Below are 25,949 nucleotides of genomic sequence, written 5' to 3'. Positions count from 1 at the left end.
ATAACTACAACATCACTATAAAAACTACAAGCAAACCACCAAATTGCACTTTTAAAATGACTTATTAATTATTATTATCCTAGGTTCATATAAGTACACTAGTTCGTAATATACCTTTTTGTTACTGCCACCGTCGTGACCAGTCTAGGATCATATTACAGAACTATTTTATAAATGCCTCTCAAAGTGATCCCCTTGCTATAATGTATGTGTTTTAGAAAAACGTGACTATTTATGGAAATGCGTTTAGGACTTGAAAAGGAAAGAATAGATGGGTTTATTTCTGTTAATAAATGTTGGTGTAATTATGCTTAAAAGTTTTTCATTTTTTTTTTCAAACTAAACAACTAACAACTAACTTGAAACTTGAAAGTTACAAAAAATATTATTGGTTAAGAATGTTTGTGTATGTTTTGAATATAAAAATGAGCTGAAATCATTGAATTCACTACATACATATTTGCTTAAAGATTATTTATAATCAAAAGAACAAATCTTATAGGTACTTTTAAAAATGTCCTTTTTTCATTTCATTAGTTACAATAGTTAAAAATCTATTAAATTAAAATGTACCTAAGTATTCTTTTTAAATTGGAACAAGCATGATGTTTTTACGAATTAAAATAAAACCATAAATCTTTTATATACAATTTATTTACAACTCTTTTTATGCCTTAATATTTCTACCGGCGTCATATACAACGTTTCTTTACAAACTTCGCACTTATACTCCTTAGCATTAGGTCTATTTTCCCTTGTCAGTGGTTTTTCTTCCTTCTCGATTTTTCTAGAAGAACATATAAATTCCGTATGCTGTAACTTTTCTAAAGGTGACAAACATACGGTAATTTCGCAGTTCGGACACTTCCACGGTATGGAGTATGATTCTTGATAGCTGTTGTAACTCCAATCTGAATCTACTACACTGAAAAATATAGATAACATTAATTAAGATTTAGTCATTACTACATAGTATGTACATACATATTATATTTTAAATGCGGAATTTTGCAAATTTCGTTTTTCATTAATTCTAAAAAGTAGGTACCTTAATTGAGTTTGATTGCAAGCATTCAAAATTCAAATCGATACTAATATTATAAATGCGAAAGTAACTCTGTCTGTCTGTTACTCAATCACTTTCAGATTTCAAACAATCTATTATCTTTTAAGTTTTAAGTCATAAATGTTGTTGTAATATATAATTATTATTTAGTTAAAGCATTGAATACATTTCAATTTCGCTATTTAATGTTGTATAATACCTAATCCATACTAATATTATAAATGCGAAAGTAACTCTGTCTGTCTGTCTGTTACTCAATCAAGCCTAAACTACTGAACCAATTTGCATGAAATTTGGTATGGAGATATTTTGATACCTGAGAAAGGACATAGGCTACCTTTTATTGCGAAATATGTACCACGGGCGAAGCCGGGGCGGACCACTAGTGCTTTAAATATGATGGATGCGGGTTCGACTCCCGCCTCGTGATCAATTTTTTTCAATTCTTTATAAATTTAAAAGTACCTTAATTTTTATTCAATATTGTTTGAAACGAATGGTACGTTTTTGATGGAAACTTTACAGATAGCTTAACAAGTATTGTAAATAATTACTTATTTGTTTATATCAAACATTATAGGTACTGACAAACATAAATTAAGTTTAAAACCGCATATTTTCGACGCTTAATTTGGAAATTGAAGTAAGAGGCGCTAGTAAATGTGTGTGATTTTATTCTCGAAATGTAATAATTTAAAATATTGTTCCACCAAGAGGTAACAAAACAAAGTACATATAACTAATAAGTTCCATAACGTTACGAGATTCAAAATAAATATACAATAAAAAATACATACCAATTAAAAACAATATTATCTGTCACATAAACGCCTCCCTTCTTCTCATGTGGTCTACCTTCAAAATCGCTACAAAACGGATTAGGCACAACACTAGCACATTCATCGATAGTGTATAAAATCTTCAAATCGGCTGGTAATAACCGTTTTATCGTATAATACACATCACTATTCATATATGCACTCATGTCTTTGGATAACTCGTATTGTAATTCTTCGTAGGGTAGTTTTGATTTATTTTTTGCTAGTTCACTCTCCACTGATTTGTTTGGGCTTGCATCTAAAAGAATGGAAATTATATGAGTTTTTAGGATATTTTAGAAGTTTTTTCATAACATATTTCGATTATTATAAACAACTGGATACACCGTCCATTTCCACGTATATTGTGTTTGACAAATGTTTAGTCGAAATACGGAAATCCCTACTAATAATCTATAATATAAAACTGAATCCCAAAATGTGTTGGTAAGCGCATAACTTGAGAACGGCTGAACCGATTTCGTTAATTCTTTTTTTATTATATTCCTTGAAGTACGAGGATGGTTCTTATGTAGAGAAAACGTGAATATGTACCACGGGCGAAGCCGGGGCGGACCGCTAGTAATATTATAAATGCGAAAGTTTGTGAAGAAGGTACCGGGAACTATGCGGGCTTTTCTTTGAAAACTAGGGCGAAGCCGCGGGCGGAAAGCTAGTATATACGCTCTTTTGGCGTGCAAATATTAAAATGTATAAGCCAATACCTAAAAGCCTTCTATTAATAAGAGCGTCCCAACGTTGCCGCAACTTGGAAGCTTTGAACAATAAATTCAATCCTGTTTCTGGATATGGAAATTCCAATAATAGCCACGAGTCACAGATTAACCTGAAAATAATATTTATTACATTTATAGTTATAATATATAAATAGAACGTTTAGTAATTAGATAATCCATTATTTTAATTCTAAATCAGTATATCAATAATTAACATAATATCCTTCCTTACTGAAATTATTCCAAATCTTTTGACTTATGACTTTGACATTTTGAACATTATTTAGAATCATTGAGATAATATTACTACGTATGGAGAAGACACCACGAACAAAATCTGTGCGCCATTTTTTTGATCTAACTAAGTTTTAAAAATTATCTAGTTAGGTACTCCGTACTTACCGATGAAAGTTATTCCTTTGCACTTTTCCGTATGATTTGTGCAATATCATAACACACGAAAGCATATTTGATGCGTTTCACTTTAAAACAAATAAAAAATGAGCGTGCAGTTAAGCCATATGGCTTAAGGTGAGCGGAGCATAAGTGATGTAGGCGGTGTCGTCTCCATATGTATATATCTCAATGTTTAGAATACTATTTATAGTTTTGTACATTAATTACCTTGTAAATCCGTAATTAGTATCAATAGAATGTGCTAATAAAAGTAATGTTTGAGCAGCGGGCATCCTCATAGAATTCACTATATACGGTTTAGTTGTTTCCAATAGCGATCTGAAAATAATTAAATACGCATTATTTATATATTAATATATTTCATTTATTAAGAAAATTATTTTTTAAATTCCTCCTAATTTAATCATCATCATCATCATCAGCCCATATACGTTCCCACTGCTGATTTACCACGACGCCAAAAAGATAATTCAAATCTAAGGTAGATGAAAAAATGTTTACCAACAAACAGCACAGTTGCAGTTTACTCCTATACCGTAATATAAAATTCACAAAAAAATAAAATCTACCCGCATATAAAACTACCCACAAATAGCACAGAATCTGATGTCTCGATGACAATGCCAATTTACTCTTAAACCCCGGCGGCCCGTCTGTCTGTATGTCACTCTCAGTTAGTTGTAGCGTGCGGGGTTGTTTGCCGAAATATGACGTGGGGTGTAAAACACGAAGGGCTTACTCCAAGTATTGTAGATCTTTTTCTTTTATTTATATATTTTAGTCTTATATGTACCCTAATATCGAAAAATAACACAAAATAATTTCAATCTACCCTCCCAAAAAAACCGATCTACCCACAAAATTTTGTATTTGTTGTTTCACAATTTTTTAAGGTATGCAATGTTATTATCTAATTGTATTTTTGTGTTTTTTGAATTAATTTTATCTAAATATATCTCTATATATCTAGTAAAAATCAAAACTACCCACAAATAACACAGAATCTGGTGTCTCGATGACAATGCCAGTTTACTCTTAAACCCCGGCGGCCCGTCTGTCTGTATGTCACTCTCAGTTAGTTGTAGCGTGCGGGGTTGTTTGCCGAAATATGACGTGGGGTGTAAAAACACGAAGGGTTTACTCCAAGTGTGGTAGAGTTGGTCTGTTACCGTCTGTAAGGAAAAACAATATTATTTTGATAAATAATTAAATATATTATTTAAAATAAAGTTCACATTATTGTTTTTAAGCTGTTGTATAACTTATGAAGAGAAAATATTTTTGCTTGGAACTTTTAACTCAAGCAAAGTAGCTTTTCATTTAAGGTAAATATCTGAATCTTGATTTCGGATGCGAGAAATAAAAAAGACAGTTTTAAAATAAGTTATATATTTAAACGTGTACCTACAGAATGAAGAAAATAGCAGCAATAAAATAACATATTTTAGGAAGAATAAAATAGCGTATTTTTTACAAAAGCACGTCGACTTTTGATGGAATTTTTTTAAACTGATCGATAGTTTTGCTTATTAATTCTCCAAAAACCTAAATTTTCTGGCAACATTGGCTTCCATTCGATCAATATCTAAACCAAATTCTTGGTAAATTGTAAGTATAAACTGTATTATTTACCTTGCAATGGTTAAAGTCATCAGCAACCGCAATTTGAGGATATAACGCGCGACATAGCACTATCTGTAAAATATAAAAAGCATTGTAAGTTAGTAAGTTGAAATACTTATAACTAATATACTTGCTTAAGGTACTTCTATCCACAGTCGGTTTAGTTTTGCATAGGTACTCAAAGTACGTAAAATACTCAGAAATTACCAGATTCTTTGTCTTTTAAATTAATTTTTAAAACTCTGTGTACAGGTGTACACAGAGTTTTAAGCCTCTCTGACATATTATATGCCACCTGCACACATACGTAGGCTTAAATATCTTTGTATATACCATGTTTTTATTCAATAAATTATTTATTTATTTAAGATTATGTTTTTTTATACACAATGTCCACATAAGCGAAGCGGTATGCGTCATCTGCGCGAAGCTAGGGATGAAAACGTAGAGTTTAAGGAAAAAATTTGTCGTTCGTCAGTCAGAACTCGATGTCACTCAGTAGAGAGGCATCTATCTATCTATATATCATGGTAGTAAGTAGTGACTTACTACTACTAACTACCAGTTCACTACTGCACCTTCAACATGACGAGATCCCGGCCACTATTAGCACTGGCCCCACTGATGAGCGCCTGTATCCTGCTCGCGTCGTTCGTCAGACGGAACTCTATATCACGAATATCCATTACATTATCATCATCCCCCTTTTCGTCTACTATCTCCCAAGAATCGACTTTTAAACGTTTCCGCTTTTTCGAATCTTCCGCCGCTTTTTGTTTGTACTGTCTGGAAAATTTATTAATATTTTGTGAACATTATTCAAACTATGTAATTTTCTTGCATTTCCTCTGCCGCCAGGTTGCCTGGTAGAGATTGCTGTTTAGCAATAAGCCCGCCTTTTGTGCAAATTATGCTTTTGTAATACTACTTCTTTTTGCATATTATTGTTTTCTCATATTTTGTACAATAGATAATTATAAATAAATAAATATTTACCCTACTTTGTCACGTCTGTGCTGTATTTTAATTAAATTACCTTCTCATATCTTTCAGTTGTTTCATTTGTCCGTGTCGGAGAGATCTTTCCGCCGAAGACATCGATTCTGCTTCGGGAGTTTCCATCAAATTATTGTCCTATATAAATGAACGTGTAAAGTTTTATTCATTAATTATAAAAGTTTTATTCATCTTCTATCTATAATATAAAAATGAATCGCAAAATGTGTTGGTAAGCGCATAACTCGAGAACAACTGAACCGATTTCGTTAATTCTTTTTTATTACATTTCTTGAAGTACGAGGATGGAGAGAAAACGTAAAAATGTACCACGGGCGAAGCCGGGGCGGACCGTTAGTTAATTATAAAATTAATATACCATTATTTTCGAAACGTAACTTTAAGTGTTGTTGGCACAAACAATATATAGAAAGCAACATAAGAAAATATCTGCACATAATTCGGTTATAAAATAATTGAAATCACGCATCAGGAACGCCAATTTAAAAGTGAGTCTTATTTACCTACAATAAAGTTAAAAATGACTCCTACTCATCTACAATAAGGTCTTCAATTGCGCAGCAAATTTCTTAAACTTATTATTCCCTTAATCTTCCTTTTCTACCACGCAGAATAAAGACTACGAGTTTAAAAATGAACCTTATTCACCTGTAATAAGTTCTTCAATTGCGCAGCCAGTTTGGTGAGCTCGTATAACCTCTGTTCCTCTATCCCTCGTCGTCTACACCACGCCCTTCCCCCTCCTTTACTCTTTTCCTTTAGCCAAGCGCAATATAGAGATATTAAGGTTATGGGATCCCCGTGATCTGATTCATCTGGTTTTCTAGCATTCTGAAATAAAAATATAAAAGTAGTATAAGCCCATTTAAAAAAATGGAGTTATGTTAAATTTGTTTAAAATTATAGTAGAGCCATTTTAATAGGCAACATTTGACAGTTCAACAAAATTCAACAACATAACCTAGTAACGACGACATAGAATAACATGATATTTCGTTTTGTTAGTACTGCACATTTGCTTCTTTTTTAAATTACGATTACATATTTATAATAATAATGACCAATACAAGTAATTTTAAGATTTCATTTTACTGATAAACCATTCTAAACATAATAAACAATTTCTGAATTGAAGAACTGACGTCGCTACAATTTTGTGTCAATAAACCTTTTTTCTTTTTAAATACCAGAGATGTTACTCTAAAAATCGAAATCTGACATCTAGAATCGAATGCATTGATTACTTGTGAATAAAAATCATCATAAATTAATAAATTCGATTGACAAATGTTTCAAATCCGTATCGATTAATTCACTTTAATCGATGTTTTTATGCAAGTTACATCTCTTCGAAGATAAAATTGATAGACGTCAAATGTTGCCTATTAAATTGGCTCGACTATACGTGCGTTTTAAAATTATAGTAAAGGTTAAACAGACATGCTTGGAAATTAAGCCGCTCTAAAAATGATATATGTATAGAAGAGCAATTTGTAATTTGATTAGGTAGTGAAGTCCCATGTCCCCGTAGTGGGGTAAGGGGCAGATGCATTATGCATACATCTGTTTCACTGATCGATTTTTCTTTTAGGGACAAGTAGGTGATCAGCCTTCTGTGTCCTACCAGACCGAGACATTTTTTTTTCTTCGTCTCCACCGGGAATCGAACCCAGGACCCCTCGGTTCTACGCTCACGCGTCAACCCCTGTACCAAGGAGGCGGATTTGATTAGGTAGAGAGGTATTATATTAAATAATCTGATTTCAAAATATGATCCTTGAAAATTGTGATGTTTGATCCTTCCTTCTAAAAGTTATTAACATAATTTATTAAATAAAATTTGAATTATAGTTTTATAGGAACACTCACATTTCTTTATCAAAACAATAATACACGCAAGGTTATCCAAATATTCCTACCCATAAAAACTTACCTCACATTCAAAATCTCTATGCGCTCTCGTTGTATAAATGGACCTTATACCCAAAGCAGCTGTTAAGGCCAAAGCGGAATCCAACTTATGTGGAGGTAAAGTAGCAGATCCTACCACCAGGGCTTTAGCTAGAGATACTTCTACGGGAAGGTTGGCTAATGCCTTGCCTAGGGCTGTCAGTTTTTCATTCGATGTTAATGCTCCCTGGAAAGAATTTAGATATTAAAAACCATGCTGGGACTTTTATTATATTATGATATAAAAATAAATCGCATAATGTGTTGGTAAGCGAATAACTCGAGAACGGGTGGACCGATTTCGATAATTCTTTTTTTATTATATTCCTTGAAGAACGAGGATGGTTCTTATGTAGAGAAAACGTAAATATGTACCACGGGCGAAGCCGGGGCGGACCGCTAGTCTACATATATAAAAATGAAACCCGTTTCGCGTTGTCACGGCATCACGCGTGAACGGGTGGACCGATTTCGATAATTATTTTTTTATTATATTCCTTAAAGTACAAGGATGGTTCTTATGGAGAGAAAACGTTAACATGTACCACGGGCGAAGCCGGGGCGGCCCGGTAGTCTTTTATATTTATTAACGCTATCTATGTGACAGCGTAAACAATATTAGATTTGGTGCACGCCGTGGTTTTAGTCGCATACTTACGTGCGTACGTGCACGAAGCACTAACAATATGACATTATTAGTGAATTATTAAATAGGTTCCGTAGATTACACCCTCAAATAAACAACTTAAATGTTCAATCAAGGTGAAATAAAAAAATGTGTCAAGTTTGGCTTTTACAATAAACATTTTAGTTTAAATAAAACCCTTTTTTTAATTCCACAATCAATAAATAAAAAGAGATTTGACGTTTTTAAAGCATTTCCAATTTTCTCTTCTTGCCCGGCAAAGCGAATGACGCAGGTAAAAATCCTGCCTCGTAATCTATTTTTTCTATTATTTAATTATTTATTTTTATTTACACCACAATACTAATTCGTATGTCAAAATTAGACTACTTACATGTTGTTTCAATTCCAATAGTGATTCTTCAATCGCATCTTCCGGGGGTGCATCTATAAAAGGGAATCGTCTAACATCGTTCACGCCCAGAGAACTCATGAGCAACAATAGTGAAGCCAGCGGCACCCTTGACACTTCTGGAGTGCTGAATGCATCCATATCGGTGTATTGGTTTTCGGAGTATATCCGGTAACATACGCCGGGACCTGGAAATTATTTTTTTTGTTATATTATTATTTTTCAGGCCAAAGTACCCACAGGTAATACGGTAATCTATCTACTGAAACAGGAGACTTGACTTTCTATCTGCCCATGAGTCTGTCTTATGAATGGTGATAATAAGATATCAATTATCATCACTACATAGTATAAAACAAAGTCGCTTTCTCTGTCCCTATGTCCATTTGTAATTTTTAATAGGAGTGATTCAAGAGGAAGGTTTTAGTATATAATTTATTAGGTTTTAGACAAAGCGGGCGAAGCCGCGCGCGGTAAGCTAGTTGAATATATATCAGAGATGATATATTTAAATGGCCACTATAACAAAAAATAATGTTAATCAAAGTTTGGCAGCGGTCATAAAAGGAATGGAAGGATGAAAATTTTTACCGAACACACGGATGTAAGGGAGAGAATATAATTCACACATGGCCAATTTTTTATTTCTATTTAAAAAAGCATATGAAAATGCCATCAGTTTCAGTTTCAATCTTATTAAATATTAATAATCTGGAATACACATTAAAAATAAATTACCCGTTCTTCCTGCTCTGCCTTTCCTCTGATCAGCGCTCGCTTTCGATATCCAAAATTCTTTGAGCCTCTGCATCTTCGTAGATGCGTCGTAACTCATTTCTTTTACCTATAAATAAGTTTTGGATACTGTTGCCTTATTATAAACAAAAAAATATTTTTTGAAATCTAAATAAAATTTTGTTGAATTCACACTTTATGCTAAATTTCTACTAATATCGGCTATATATTACCACGCTAAGACCAACAGGAGCGGAGCCACGCGGGTGAAACCGCGCGGCACAGCTAGTAGATCATAAAATAATATATTACTTACCTTCCCTGAATCTACCACAAATCGTATACCATCTATCGTGACCGATGTTTCAGCTATATTTGTGGATACAATGCACTTCCTCACGCCCTCTGGTGGATAATCGAATACCTGAAAAATATTGCAATTTTACGCACAACATTTTTTTTTATGGATAGGTTCTATAGGAAGCTTTTTGATAAGTTTTAAACAAAGCGAGCGAAGCCACGGGCTTAAAGCTAGTATTGTTACAGGTTATTTATTTAAAAACACAAGTAAATATATAAATTATGATTTTGATTTGACATTACATTGTAAATACTATAATAATTGTTAATTGTATTTCTTCAATGTGTGCTCAATCTTCACTACATAGTATAAAACAAAGTCGCTTTCTCTGTCCCTATGTCCCTTTGTATGCTAAAATCTTTAAAACTACGCAACGGATTTTGATGCGGTTTTTTTAATAGATAGAGTGATTCAAGAGGAATATTTAGTATATAATTTATTAGGTTTTAGACAAAGCGGGCGAAGCCGCGGGCGGTAAGCTAGTCGGTTAATAATATATCTTACCTTATCCTGTTCAACCAATGAGAGTCCACTATGTAACGGAAGGACAATCCAAGACTTATTTTTCTCAGCATATTGCTGTGCTGCGTCACAAATAGCAGTTATTTCTTGAACTCCAGACATGAAAATCAAGAGGTCACCTCTTTCGTCGCCTGAAATGTAAAATTATAGCTTATAAAATTTATGTATTCATAAATGTATTTATTTCTGACTGAATTTTCTTATTCATTTTAATGAATCATTATTATATTAGATTAGAATTTTAATGAACCACTCGCCTAGGCTCTACCCAGGTTGGAATAGGTTTAAACAACGAAAAGAAGCGATAATTTTCAAAGACAGTGAAGATAAGGCTTAAAAGGCTTAATTTGGCAATAGTTCTTGAGCTTATGTAACAGTACATACAAAAATATAAATATTCCCTCTACACAATATTACAGATAGATTTATACAGGTAAATTTAATTTCTTTCGCACTCACTTGGGTATTTATTATCAATCAAGCTCATAATTTGCACATAAGGCTGTGGATCAAGCCGATCGTCTCTTGTGGGCTTCTCGTCAATTAATACTGGCTTATAGTGCAGTTCTATGGGAAATAGTCTACCAGGCACCTGAAATGTTTTTTTTTACTTATTAATTGATTTATTTAATATTGAGGAATTTACTTGATATGCTGTTTAAAAAATCATGCAAACAATTGTTGACTTAAGGGTTGTTTAATATATAAAACACACACACACATTCCTTATAAAAAATAATGCAGGTATTCATACCCAAAAACTTTTTTATTCATGTTTAAACTTTTTCAAGTATTTATGAATGTATCTCAATTTTAATTAGTTTAAAACTTACTTGAATAACAACAGCAGATTCAGCGCTAAAATAATCTTCAAACAATTGTATATTAATTGTTGCTGACATCAAAACTAGTTTAATATCACTTCTGGTATGAATAAGGCACTTTAATACTCCCAACAAGAAATCACCCATTAAATGTCTTTCATGGATCTCATCTAATATAATGACATCATAATTTGGTAAGTTTTCTGAGGACATCTGAAATTATGCATAAAAAATCTTGTTATTGCAAATCTTAATGTTTTTTTGAAAATGATAAGTGTAAAATAACATATCTGGCACATAATATGTACAATACAGTTAGAGTTCTAACAGACGAACGGAAAGTTGCGAAGGGCAGAGGCTACTTCAGCCAAGACGTCGTTAGGCAAAAACGGAAGCCGTCAAACATCAAACGCTTGCAGTTTGCCGTCAATACAAAACTGCAAGCGTCGCCACTTGTCGACGGCAGCCGTCGACATATTGACTGCTGCCGTCGACGTGCCGCCGACTGCCGTTGACATGTGGCGACAACTGATGTAACCTCTGCCGTTTGCAACTTGCCGTTTGTCTGTTAAAACACTTAGTACATGTAAAGACAATTTTATATTCACTCGGAAATCACCAGAAAAATAAATGTATGAAATAATTAATATTCTATTATCTTTCTTAATTAATGTACAATAATGAAGAAATATAAATTCCAATACCTGCCTCAATAAGAGTCCTTCAGTAATAAAACAAATACTTGTATCTGCAGTTTTGCTCTTCTCAAACCGGATCTGATACCCAACTTTAGTTTCAAATTGTGACAGCATTTCAAACGCAACACGTTTTGATAATGATACACATGCTATTCTTCTTGGTTGTGTACAAGCTGAAAATTTTATGTTATATAATAATCTATACTAATATTATAAAGCTGAAGAATTTGTTTGTTTGAACACGCTATCTCGGGAGCTACTGGTCCGATTTAAGGTGGATGTTCCGACCGTCCCTCCATACATTTTTGATTACCTCTAAACACTTAACACAGACACTATTTCTTTAAAACTAATCATTTTATCACTTCTCTATAATGAAATGTGTGCGCGTTCGACCTTTTTAATCAATAATTTACAATATTTACTTAGAAAAACAACAGTAAAATACCGGAAAAATTTGACACTTCTACAGTAGTGTGCGTGACTTTTGCCAAGCGAAACACGACATAAAGCACGACATCTAGCGCATAGACTATATACTTATTACAGATCTAGCGCGTCAATGTTTAAACGAAAGGCGATGTTTAGACATAAGACGCGCTAGATGTCGTGCATTCGCGTTCGTTATCTTATACATAATGAGCATAATTCTAATAAATCAAAGTTCTGTGTAAAAATTGAGTAATTTCATTTCCAATCGTTCAAAGAAAATAACAATAAAATAAAATAAAACTAATGACCTTAGAAACTATGTTTTTTTTTGTAAACAATTTATTACTCATTATTGTTCGTCCGTCGTAGGTCTGTAAACTGTATTGTACACTGAAGGTAAATGGTACTGTAGGTACTTTAGTTCGGCGTCGTCGTCGGCTTGATATAAATTACATTCTTGATTTCATTGACACGCGCTATGATTTGCGCGCGGAATTTCTTGTGTTGTGAATTTATTTTTGTATGCTATGCATTTTAATTGATTCAAATTGCAATGTTTCTCTAGTATGCATTTGAGACTATATTGTAAATTGTAATAATTGATCGTGGGTATAGTAATTAATTATTCTAATAACGCAATTAGTAATATAATATGTATTTTCGGTGGGATTCAAAACAAAAAATTGGCCCGTGATTTTTATGAAATTTCACCACATTGCAAATCACATCAATCATAGTTCATACACATGTATGACGAAAGTGATTAGTATTGTGGCTAACATTGACTCATCAGTTCATCACTGAAACCAGTGATAAATCAGTACCTATATCATATTGTGTTTGAATATTTTTAAACAATGATATAAGTATACAATTATTATAAATCGGTAAACTATCAAAGTAATCACAAACTTGCAAACATTGGTAAAATGTCCAGTAGTTTATGAGCCTATTCATTACAATCAAACAAACAAACAAAGTTTTCCTCTTTATAATATTAGTGTAGACAAACACTATGAATACGATCACGAATGCAAATTCGGGGATTTTCTAATTATTGCTAAATAATAATTGAATTCGTTTTGAAATACTCTATAATTTTTAGTGTATAAATAGACATTTATAATGTGGTGCTCATTTTTTTTGTACTGCTAACGCTATTGTAGGTACCTATTTTCGTTGTTTTATTTCAAGTGAACACGGCCATACAATTTTGTCACGAGCCGCCTATGATTGTAGGTACTTTTGTTAGGCTCCTTCGTCGTCCGCGTCGCGTCGGCTCGAAAGTTCTTGATTTCATTGTCACGCGCTATGATTTGCGCGCGGATTTTCTTGTGTTGTGAATTTATTTTTGTATTATTATTATTTTTTTATTTTTTTTTTATTTTATTGATTCAAATAAAATATTTCACTAGTATGCATTTGAGACTATATTGTATTATGTATAATTTATCGTAGGTATAGTTATTCTTATAACGCAGTTATATTTTCGGTGGGACAATTTGACCCGTGATTTTTCTGAAATATCACCACGTTGCAAATCACATCAATCATACACACGTATGACGAAAGCATAGTGGCTAACATTGACTCATCAGTTCATCACTGAAACCAGTGATAAATCAGTATATCATATTTTATTGTGTTTGAATATTTTTTAAACAACGATATATACAATATTATTATAAATCGGTAAACTACCAAAGTACTTCCGAATTTTCAGACAGACAAACAAGTAGTTTGAACACGCAGTTTTCTTATACTAGTAGCAAAAATCAAAACCATAATATTATGTTTACCTACTACCTATATTTTACTAAAAGTCGAGTGCGTCGAAATCGTAAATAATAATATAATGTTTTTCACCTTCCTGGTTATTTTCCCATAGTAAATAGTGTTTTAGGTTTGTTGTTGTAGGTAGGAATAATAATAATTATTCTTACTTGTTGGTTATGAAATGTATATTGAAATAATTTACTTTTACAAATCATTAGTGATATTAGTTTTGAGTGAAAATGCTTGGATCAGCATAATATTATATGGTAGGTATTGTACTTCAAATACATGTTTTGATAAAAAACAATAGTGTAATAAAATAAAACTGCGTTTTATTGTAATCAATGTTGACAGTTTTAAATTCCAAAATTATTGATCAATAAAATAGTTTACACCAACAAATATAACTTTTATTTTTATAACCATCGTTCATAATATAAACCGTAGCAGGTGGCGTTTTGAAGTTCTGTCTACTCATACAGAAAAATGGAAAACTTGTTTTTTTTGTAAACAATTTATTACTCATTATTGTTGTTTGGCTGTGTGTTTGGCAACTCGAAGCGTGGTCGTCCGTCGTAGGTACTTTTGTTCGGCGTCGCGTCGTCGCTCGTCCGCGTCGGCTTGATATAAAACATTCTTGATTTCATTGACACGCGCTATGATTTGCGCGCGGAATTTCTTGTGTTGTGAATTTATTTTTGTATGCTATGCATTTTAATTGAATCAAATTGCAATATTTCTCTAGTATGCATTTGAGACTATATTGTAATAATTGATCGTGGGTAGGTATAGTAATTAATTATTCTAATAACGCAATTATATTTTCGGTGGGATTCAAAACAAAAAATTGGCCCGTGATTTTTATGAAATTTCACCACATTGCAAATTATATATTATACAATTACAATTACAATTATTATAAATCGGTAAACTATCAAAGTAATCACAAACTTGCAAAATATGCTTTTCCGAATTTTCAGACAGACACACAATTTTATTAGTTTGTTTTAGCAAAGTAGGTACCTATACCTATACGCTTACGTCGCGCGTCGCGTCGCGTCGTCGAAAACGGTGCGCCCAGAAACAAACATACCTACCTAATTCAGTTACAATCCTTTTTTTGTTCCGTAATATATTGTATTCTAATACGATTTTTTTTATTCGTCGGCCAGTTCTACTAGGTATAAAAAGATAAAATTGAAATATAATTATTGTAGCGATAGCCATATGTTACTATGTTTTCGTAAATATGTTTTTCACCTTCCTGGTTATTTTCACATAATCTTATATATATATAAATGAATCGCAAAATGTGTTGGTAAGCGCATAACTCGAGAACGGCTGAACCGATTTCGATAATTCTTTTTTTATTATATTCCTTGAAGTACGAGGATGGTTCTTATGTAGAGAAAACGTAAACATGTACCACGGGCGAAGCCGGGGCGGACCGCTAGTCTAATATAAAAATGAATCGCAAAATGTGTTGGTAAGCGCATAACTCGAGAACGGCTGAACCGATTTCGATAATTCTTTTTTTATTATATTCCTTGAAGTACGAGGATGGTTCTTACTTCTTATGGAGAGAAAACGTAAACATGTACCACGGGCGAAGCCGGGGCGGACCGCTAGTAAATAATAAAATAATAAATAGTGTATTAGATTTGTTATTGTATCTTGTATACCTACGAATAATTATTCTTACGTCTTGTTGGGAAATGTTCAAATACCTACCTATTGAAATAATTTACTGTTACAAATCATTAGTGTTATTAGGTAGTTTTGAGTGAATAGGCATGGATCAGAAATTCAGAATATAATATGCTACTAACTACTCAAATACATACACGCCAAACTTGTTTTACATTCACGCCATCTAGAGTTCAATCTTTATCATTTTTGTATACGTCTGTGTGTGTAAACGACCCTGTATGCAATGACAGATGTTAAAACGCATGATTTTACCGAATTGGGTGGATTTTAAGGCAATGATATGACATATTTAAATAAAATATAATATTCAGTAATCGCCATGACTATTCCTACGACCTTAATCTTTTCCAATTACGCAAAAACTCAAATAAACTAGAAATGTAGAATTCAGCGCCATCTAGCGGGACATTGGCTGGGAACAGATCGTAGCAATCACCTTAAATAAAATTTTCAGTGTTAGATAGCCCTAATAGCCATCATCTCGCTAAGACCAACAGGAGCGGAGCACTGCAGGTAAAACCGCGGAGCACAGCTAGTGTTATATATAAATGTTAGATATTAAAAAACATGAGTTTGGACCATATGGAAGTTATCAAAGACTTGTAAATTGGGGCATTGATAGGTGAAGCTCTTTTCTTTTATTTTTCAAGTGGGCGTAGGATAACTATAATTGAATACCAAAAGCATATCCCACATGCAATCAGTAAAAATAGATTTTAGAATAGATATTGAAATCAATATTGATTTTTACTGATTTCATGTGGGATCTTTTTTTGGTACTCAATTCGCACACGCATCAGATTTGTATAAAAATATATATTTAATTCAATACATATTTCAATATATCTCTGCTACAATTTGTGAACCTCCATTGTTTTTGGGAACTGTAGTTCAAACGTGAATATCAACAATTTCTACATTTGCTTACCAATATTTTGAAAACCAGCTTCATGAAGATATTGAGGAACCTGAGTAGACTTTCCACATCCTGTGTCACCAGCCACAACTACTACTTTCTCATTCTGCACAGCTGATACAATTTCATTCCTAAAATTACAAATTTCTCAAAATAATTTTAATTTTTCATCTATAGAAATCAACAATATAAGAAATTGGTCAAATGTCGTATGATTGTAGGTATTTATAAAATTAATATCATAATGAGTAGACATCGGATTATATGCACTAACAAAATGCCAAAATATGCATGCAAATATGCACTAAAAAAGGCCGAAATATGCAATAAAAACGGCCGATATGCCTAAAATATGCACAATACAAAATCAAAAAACAGCGAAGTTTTCTTAAAATTAAGTATAGTTTTTGTGGCAATATACAATTAAGCTTTTTTAGCAAATTTTCGAGCGCAAATTTGTGACGTTTTTCACCCGCGAGCCCAGTGTTGCCACCTTTCGGGGTAAATCTAGGCCTTTTTTGGAATTCAACCCGTGTTTTAAGTTTTTAGCCCCAAAAGGGTAATCTAGCCCTATTTTCAATGGCTCAAAATTTACTTAAATGGAGCCCATTTCGTGATTTTTTGCTATTTTACCATGCCAAAGTAGTGTTTGTTTACTCGCTGAGCGTTCTGATTGGCTAATAAAGGTTTGTCAACCAATTAAAACTCCCCCTACTTAACGAAATATGCACGATTGGAGGAAATAGGCTAAAATATGCACTAACGGCGTAATTAGAGAGTTATATGCATTTGCATATGCAAACATGCAAATGCATATAATCCGATGTCTAATAATGAGATAGTATTATAATAACATCTGCATACCTATATTTTGCAACAGGCAGTTCTTTTTGTGCTTTCCTTAATTTTTTTAGTTTATCAAATTTTTCCTTGTTTTTAAAGTCAATATAAATGGAAATAATGTTAAGGAACACTTTAAATTTCCTTTCGTCTAATCTTCTTTTGCTTCTATCATCATATACTGTGTCCATAAATTTTATTTTTACTTTAAAATTAATACAGTCAGTTTTTGAAAACGATTGCTTTATTTCAGAATTGTTTGTGTTTGTATCATGAGTTTCTGGTATGATTGGCTTTCCAGCTTTTCTCAAAGTAGCTTCATACTTTTTAACAAAAATCCAAAAGTCGTCAATACTATTTGCAACCGTATTTGTATCGTTACTGTATTGTATCATTTTATTTAAGTTTCGCTTATAATTTAAGAAACTAAAATCTTCAGTTTCTTCAATAATATCAGCAGTAGTGGTAGGAGATGGTGCTCTTTTTCTTATTTTAACTCTGTCTCGTCGCTCGGTGCTCCGAGAGCGTGATCGTCTTCGTTTTGAAGAATATCTCTGATGTCTAGACTTTCTATCCATGACTTTTACTTTGCTATGCAATTTTTAAATAACAATAATACTATGTTGCCTATTTATATATTTAAGAAATAAATTATTTTCGCATTTTTCAACTGTGTATTTATTAAATTGACATGTTTTGATGTTTTTATTTTGACAAATGATTAGAATTTTGACATATTCTTGAGAACACATCACATTGCATCCAATGACTAAATTGCATCACATTGAGAAACTCGTGGTGGAATGACAGACAGATAAAATAATTTGAAACAGAGACGATACAGAAGGAGAATAGGGTATCTCAGCAGTCGGCAACATTTGTGGCAACTATTTTCCATTATATTAAATATATTTTTGATTTATTTAACATAAATAACTACATAACACTTCTTGTTCTCTTATCCTAAACACCATAACGAATATTGTTATATAGGTATTAGTCCAAATGTTTTTTTTTGTTCAATCATCAGCGAATACTATATTGATTAATATTTTGTACCATGTTTATGATTTAATATATACTTTGTTTTGTAAGAATTTAGTACTAATTTTAGTACAATCCAATAAACTAAAAATGTAAAATGGTACATAGGTAATGGTAAACATGTGGGTAAACATTCAGTAGCCTTTCAGTAGCTCAAGTTAAGCCTTGTATCCACTTGAGCATGCTCAGGCGAATGAGCGGCTCGGCGTGGGCTCGGCCAAATGAGCCACTCATTCGCCTGAGCATGCTCAAGTGGATACAAGGCTTTAGAGCTCATTGTGAGCTCATTAGACTGTTCAAGTTTTAGAAATTTAATCATTTATTTGAATGTTAAAATGCCCCTTTCGCATATTTCACTAATGAGTTCATGTGAGTTCTAGTTACAAATTTCAATGTTTTAATTAGTATCATCATAATATAAAAACACAATTAAAATATACAGTCTATATACATTTTAAATAAAGTTTCTGTGCTGTCCAAGGTGCTGTCATATAGTTAAAACGCGTCTTTATAATTTATACCGCATCAATGCCCTCTATCGTCGATATTATGATTTTTAGTTTGAATCCGCCATTGCGTTCCGCCATTTTGCTTGTTCAGGAGAGAGCGTAAAACAGCTCCTATGTATTCTAAAGTGGTGTTTAGTTATTTATTTTAATACAATTAGTGTTTCAATACACTAATGGCTTGCTTAAATACACTTAAGTTAGAAATTAAGACTCTAGAACAAGTGTTTCCAAAAAATCATGAGCGGTTTCAGATAATGTCAGCTAGTGTCGACGAACTGACCTGCAGATTCGTTGGCAGAAATGGAAAGAAATATGAGATACACGCAAATATCACAGTAAGTATTCGTTGTATCAGTTTTATTATGTCTTAGAATGTACGCACTTCATATTTTATTATTGATGAACAGGTTTATTGATTACCTTTGTGACAAAGGGTCGTTGTTTATGAGGGCAGGGCTGTCAACAAAAGATTTACGGAAGTGATTATTTCCTAGATTAAAACGTTTATTCACGTGTGTTTAACAAGTAGTTTCAATCGTGTATGTTTATTCAAGATTAGTGATGCAATTAGTTTGGTGCAGTGCGCGCAGGTTTCGATCGCAACACATTTCAACATGATAGAGATTTACGAGCCCATGACGAATCATTGTATCGATCATTCAGGTTTCAGTGCGCTGGTCTTAGTGTTTGTAACTAGTTACAGCTACGTTTATTGAGGGTAAGCACTATTTGGTTTGAATAACGGTATTGATGCGAGAATTTTGGGACAAAGCCACTTAGTCATGTTTTCTACCTGTTTTTTGTCAGCATTGTACCTAATTCTTTTTGTATTGTTCAGATTGAAAGAATCTGTGAACTAAGGGTATAGAAAGTTAAGTATTGTATACTCTTCTATTAGTATAGAATATTCTTTTTCTATTAGTATAGACTAACTATAACATTTTGTTTTATTTTATATTGTTATATATATATTTTTTTAATTTGTATAAAATATTCCTCTTCTTAATTCTGTTTGTGTGAAAAAATGTGTATTTTATATGATAAGTATTTTATTTCTATAGAAATATATTAATATGAATTTGGAAATATTTTCATTATAATGACAAAATAATATTATATTTTAGAAACATAAACTATCCAACAACAATTAATTTATTGAATAGTTAAAAAGTAAATTTTGTAGGTACCTATCTCCAAACAAAATATAATATGAAGTGTTGAACTTATGTAATTAGTTTGTTCGTGTTTATGTAGTATATTTTAATAAACTTGAAAAGTTACTTATAATAACAAATATAACCATTTATGACAAAATATCTTCATTAAAAGATAATCAATAATTAATACATGTGATACTGTACATTTTCATACATTTTTTTTTTTTGATTAAACATTACACGGGCACAATTTCAAATCTCAATATATTATAATCAATTTGTATAAACATTACTCATCAAAATTTAAATTAACTGCAGCTTGAAATCTTTAATTTGAGTCACAGTACACATAGGTATACCTACCTACTTGCATAATACTATTTAGTATTTACAGTGTATGAAGTAAATTAAATCTATCCCAATTTTTATAATATATTCCATTCAACAAAGAATAAATTGTTCAGTCTCAAATCAATTGAAAGATGATTTTTTTTACAGCACTAATAATTAAACTTGTAAATTGATAGATCAACTTTTACAGAGACTTATTGAAGTTGAAAATTTTAAGCAGTATCATGTATTATGATTAAATGTGACTATTACACATACACATAATTATTATTTCTATACTATTGTAATTATTCTATTTTCAGGAGACATACCCAAATACTCCACCAGTATGGTTCGCCGACAGTGAAGATCCAATAGTGACAAATGCTGTGCAGATTCTGAGTAACACACAGGGGAGAGATAATCATGTTATAAATCAGGTAAGATAGTTAATTCATGTTCTTATAAAGCTACTGTATAAACTTAAAAGTGAAGTTTTAACATTAACCCATTGCCTTGTTTTAACATGAGCCCCAAGCGGCCCGATCGGTCCACGACGCAATAGATTTTCTATTGTGTCTGTGACTCCGGGGGCTGAGTTATTACAGTTTTATATGGATCTTTTTAGTATAGTTGCTGAAAATAATGTATGATACAAATATTTTTTTTTATGATAATAAGTCAGTGAGGTGTATAAAATATTTTATAAAAAAAGGAAACAATGTTAATAACATTATTCTTTTATTACAACATTTCCAAATACATTTATATTTCTATGTGTTTAGTTTATTTTTAATCCACACAATATTTTATAGTATTCTTCATTGTAGTTCATGGTTTTTTATAGTTAACTAAGCAAATTAAACTAAATAATAATCAAGATGTAATAATTTATAGGTGGGTATATTATTGAGAGAGCTATGCAAGTTACACGGTGTGCCGGAGCCTCCAGATTTGGACTCGCTCTCTCTGCCCCTCCACCCAGCGCCCCATCAAAGGTTTGTTAAATAATATGAAATTTAAATGCAAATAACTCTTTAGTGAATTAGAAAATGAGAAATTTAAATGTAAATAACTTTAATAATATTAATAACACTTGGTGCATAGGTGGATTAGTTGCATGTGGTGTTCATTGTTTGTATAGAACATTGCTTAATCCTTTTAATTAATTCTCAATACTGATTTCAACCTGCTTAATTTTGAGGTTTTTATAACAAAAACAGCAGACATGCTTCATCTCAAAGCTTTCGTTAAGTATACAATTATAAAGAATGGAAACATAAAAACAAATAAGTACAACATTCGTTTAAATCAGTTTTATATGAAATAATGATGTTTTGATGAATGTGGGCTATCTTACTACAATTATAAAACATTCATCTATTGTTTTAACATTATCATACAGTACCAACATGATGAAAAAAATACGAAAAATTAGCCATACATTATTCAATTGCCACTTTCAGTTTAGAATAGCCATTGTAGTATGCAAAAAAGTTCCGCAACTTCAGTTTACATGGATAACCGCATTTCAGTTTTTTATCGCGCGTAAATAACTATTGTTCGCCACATAACACCCGATAATAATCGATAGTGCACTGCGCAATTTTATTTCCGTACGTTTATCGTGTTTACATTAAATATTAATATTCATTGATCGGTAACTCCTTCCGTTCTAGTACTGTAAGAATTGTAGTAAGATGTTATTTGCTGTGAATGAAATAGTTGTAGGATATTATATTATTTTACGAAATGTTAAACTTATGTTGAATCAAACTTCAAGAAAAATTTTACCCGTAATTTAAACACGCGTTTCTAACTCGCTGAATGTACACAAAATTGTTATAAACCATTTGTGTAAATAACATTTAGCAACGTTTTTGCTGTTTTTGAAGAGGAAAACTAAAACACTTATATTTTTGTTTATTTATGTGTATTTAATTTGAATAATATGGATAATCTTTATTCACTATCTTTGCTTGTTAAAGGAGGTATAATGAAAAATTTGGGTTTAAAATCCGTCTTTTATTTCTAAAACATCTAAATATTTACAAGTAATTGAAAATGAAAATGAAAATGAAAAATAATTAATAAAAAATTGCAGAGTACCAAGTGTAACATCAAATGGGGCGGAGTCTGGCACGGAGGAGGACGAGGAAATGGCCGCCGAGGAGGACGAATCGGAGGGGGAGGATGACTTGCCACTAGAGATGGTTGACGATGCTGGTAGAAGCAACAAGGTTGGTACCGTGTATAATATTAACTATTTTCAACTATGTAGTAATTAGTTTGTAGAATAATAATGGGAATTAAGAATGTTTATTTAATTCAAAAGTAGGTTTATACCTATATTATCTAATGATAAAATAAATAAATTTGTTTTATTCTTGAGTTATAAGCCTGAGTTATATAATAGTGTAACTAACAAGATTTTTTTTTTTCATTTCGTTGAAAATGGTATGAATAGCAGGTATATCCTGTATGCAATATCTCCAAATTTTTCATATTTTATTTAATAACCAAAATATTAATAAAAACTGAATATTTTCCAGGATGACATGGAAACAGAGCACTTAGCGACACTGGAGCGACTCAGACAGAACCAACGGCAGGACTATCTATCGGGGAGCGTGTCTGGTAGCTTACAAGCGACTGATCGGCTGATGAAGGAGCTCAGGGATATATACCGTTCACACTCGTTTAAGAATAATATGTACTCTATAGGTGAGATTTATTTTATAATATATGTATTATGTTATGCTTATACTTTTAGTACATTTGATGAATATAAACTATAGTCTATATATTAGGAATAATTATGTTCCATCACTTGATGGAAAATCACAAGAAATTGAATTGAAGAAACTGTTTTAATATTATGTAAACAACTTAGTTAATGCAATTTGTAACTTGTGTTACATGTTAATATAAAAAATCTTATTAATATTCATAATTCAATTTAGTTTAAAAATCAGGATATATATGTAAAAGATATTCTATTTTACCAATAACATTGTTTTTCAACAATTTTTTGCCCCTTTGTAAGTGTATAATTAAGACAACAATGAAAATACTTATTTGTATTCCAGAGTTGGTAAACGATTCACTATATGAATGGAACATTAGACTAAGGTCGGTGGATCCGGACAGTCCATTACACAATGATCTGCTAGTTCTCAAGGAGAAGGAGGGGAAGGACTCGATATTACTCAATATTATGTTCAAGGAGACATATCCGTTTGAGCCACCCTTTGTGAGGGTCGTGTACCCTATTATATCTGGTAAGGATTTGTTGAGGTTTCTTGTGAATGTTTACTTAGGACGGAACTGTTAATTAACAAATATTTACGTATAGATAGTTGTGGGATGACTTGTGTGGATTGATTAAAATAAATTTAAACATGTTACTTTGGCTGATATGTATTTGATACTGATGCTCTGATAGCTTACCGCTATGTGTTTTTTCAGTTACCAAAAAACTGTTGAAAGAGTTCATCCATACTTTAAAATAGCTAAGAATAATTACATATATATAAAAAAAATACTTATTTATTTTTTAACCGACTTAAAAAAAAGGAGGAGGTTATCAATTCGGCCGGTATGTTTTTTTTATGTATGTACACCGATTACTCCGAGGTTTCTGAACCGATTTACGTGATTCTTTTTTTGTTCGATGGTGTCGAATTGGTCCCATAAAAATTTTATTTGGATAGGCCCAGTAGTTTTTATTTTATGAGCATTTTTGTCTGTATTTGTAAATGTTGCAAGTGCAAGTTTGAAGTCGGTTGTTTTTAACGCAGTTATGTATTATCTTGTTATAATTCCAGGAGGCTACGTGCTAGTCGGCGGCGCGATATGCATGGAGCTGTTAACGAAACAGGGCTGGTCGTCCGCGTACACCGTGGAGGCGGTTATCATGCAGATAGCCGCGACTTTAGTCAAGGGCAAGGCGCGGATCCAGTTCGGCGCGACTAAAGTCGTGTCGCAGTCGCAGTACAGCCTCGCCCGCGCGCAGCAGAGCTTCAAGTGCCTAGTGCAGATACATGAGAAGAATGGTGAGTTACAATTGCGACTAAAGTCATGTCACAGTCGCAGTGCAACCTCTCCAGCGTGCATCAGATAAAAACAAAGGAGGTTTTGTTACGAGTTTGTCACTTCCTAAATCTCATATTATCGATTGTTACTACGTCTATGTTTATAGTTTTTTTGCTTATTATCAACTCGTATAACTTACCAATTCAAAAATTAAATGATATAATTAACATAGCGTTTTTTATTCCAGGATGGTTCACACCGCCAAAGGAGGACGGCTAAGCGTAGCCGTCGCACAGCACATAAGACTAACGTGTTACTATCGCCCATGAACTCTACACTCAATCGGAAAGTGACGAATAGTATTCGATTCCATTACGTTTTATTGAGCGCAGTTTGTATAATACTGTGTCGTGTATGACTGTGGAACGTATCTCATATTGTATGTGTATTGATAAGTGCTATTATTGTTCTGAATGCAAGTGCGGTAACGAGAGACTCATAAGACTTATAGGAAATGTTTAATGTGTAACGTTTTTTGTAATCATTAATTTTTTCTCGTAAAGTTATCCATATGTGTAGACCTAGACGTTAACGGAGTGTAAAGTGAAAAACTCTTTGCATTTCTTTTTAGTTATCGGAATAAAAGAACCTGTGATTCGTAAACAGTTTTTTGTTGATCCTCTTTTATTATTGGGTATTATAGTACTTCCATATATATTTAGTGAAATACGAGTAGTCATAGAAGTGCAGCTTTTCAATCCGACCTGGGATTTAAGATTAGCATAGTTGATTGACACATTTGAATGTACAGAACACATGCTATATGAAGGAAAATCTAGAAAATAAACTGAGGCATATGAAGATTAAGAAAGATGATTACAACACTTGGATGGATGTAGACGTAACTATTCACTGTAGAGATCAAGATATATTTCATATCAAGCAAGGATCTTGTATGTATCACTTTTGTACAATGTTATACGCTACCATTAAAGGTAAGGCTTGAATAATAGTTTGAAATAACTACAATTTTATATGAACAGCAAAACAATGTACTCATTCATCTTGTGCCTAAATAAATTAAGTTGATGTAAGGTTATTCTGAGACAGAATAAAAAAAAATAATAACATTGTACCTAAAACCAGAACTTGTAAATATTCTTAGTTGTCGGCATAAAAACAATAAAAATATATTCATATTTACTTGATTATTATATGTAAACTACAAACTTTCCCTTTTACATTAGCTTTATATTTAGCAAAATATTTTTAAGTTCAAAGCCTTGGAATGAAATGAATGATGATTTTATTGCAAACAAAAATGGACAATTTTACCAGTGCAGTGCTGCAGTGGCATCATTTTAAACACTGCAGAACCAGTATGTCTCAACCAAC

General features: G+C 32.2%; 2 protein-coding genes across 2 annotated transcripts; one reads left to right on the top strand and one right to left on the bottom strand.

Annotated features, from left to right (window-relative positions):
* Positions 1-634: 634 nt before the first annotated feature.
* On the bottom strand, positions 635-18,180 carry LOC123698583 (probable ATP-dependent RNA helicase DHX34). Its single transcript, XM_045645259.1, has 19 exons — positions 17,504-18,180; positions 16,652-16,770; positions 11,812-11,978; positions 11,117-11,320; positions 10,743-10,875; positions 10,266-10,414; positions 9,717-9,824; positions 9,404-9,509; positions 8,648-8,853; positions 7,612-7,815; positions 6,327-6,509; positions 5,698-5,795; positions 5,240-5,447; positions 4,671-4,733; positions 4,029-4,210; positions 3,246-3,356; positions 2,610-2,731; positions 1,864-2,143; positions 635-925 (listed from the first exon to the last, which is right to left on the bottom strand). The coding sequence occupies exons 1-19, from the start codon at positions 18,055-18,057 to the stop codon at positions 652-654; spliced, it is 3,471 nt and encodes a 1,156-aa protein (XP_045501215.1). The 5' UTR covers positions 18,058-18,180; the 3' UTR covers positions 635-651.
* A 909-nt stretch (positions 18,181-19,089) lies between these two features.
* Positions 19,090-25,757, top strand: LOC123698481 (ubiquitin-conjugating enzyme E2 Q2). The gene is made up of 8 exons (XM_045645125.1): positions 19,090-19,367; positions 20,843-20,959; positions 21,417-21,517; positions 22,624-22,759; positions 23,072-23,243; positions 23,609-23,800; positions 24,347-24,574; positions 24,802-25,757. The coding sequence occupies exons 1-8, from the start codon at positions 19,206-19,208 to the stop codon at positions 24,831-24,833; spliced, it is 1,140 nt and encodes a 379-aa protein (XP_045501081.1). The 5' UTR covers positions 19,090-19,205; the 3' UTR covers positions 24,834-25,757.
* Positions 25,758-25,949: the final 192 nt, after the last annotated feature.

Source organism: Colias croceus, chromosome 16 (genome assembly GCF_905220415.1).
Source record: "Colias croceus chromosome 16, ilColCroc2.1".
Lineage (NCBI taxonomy): Eukaryota > Metazoa > Arthropoda > Insecta > Lepidoptera > Pieridae > Colias > Colias croceus.
Note: the sequence above shows the minus strand (reverse complement) of the source record. Positions and strands in the feature narration are given on the sequence as shown.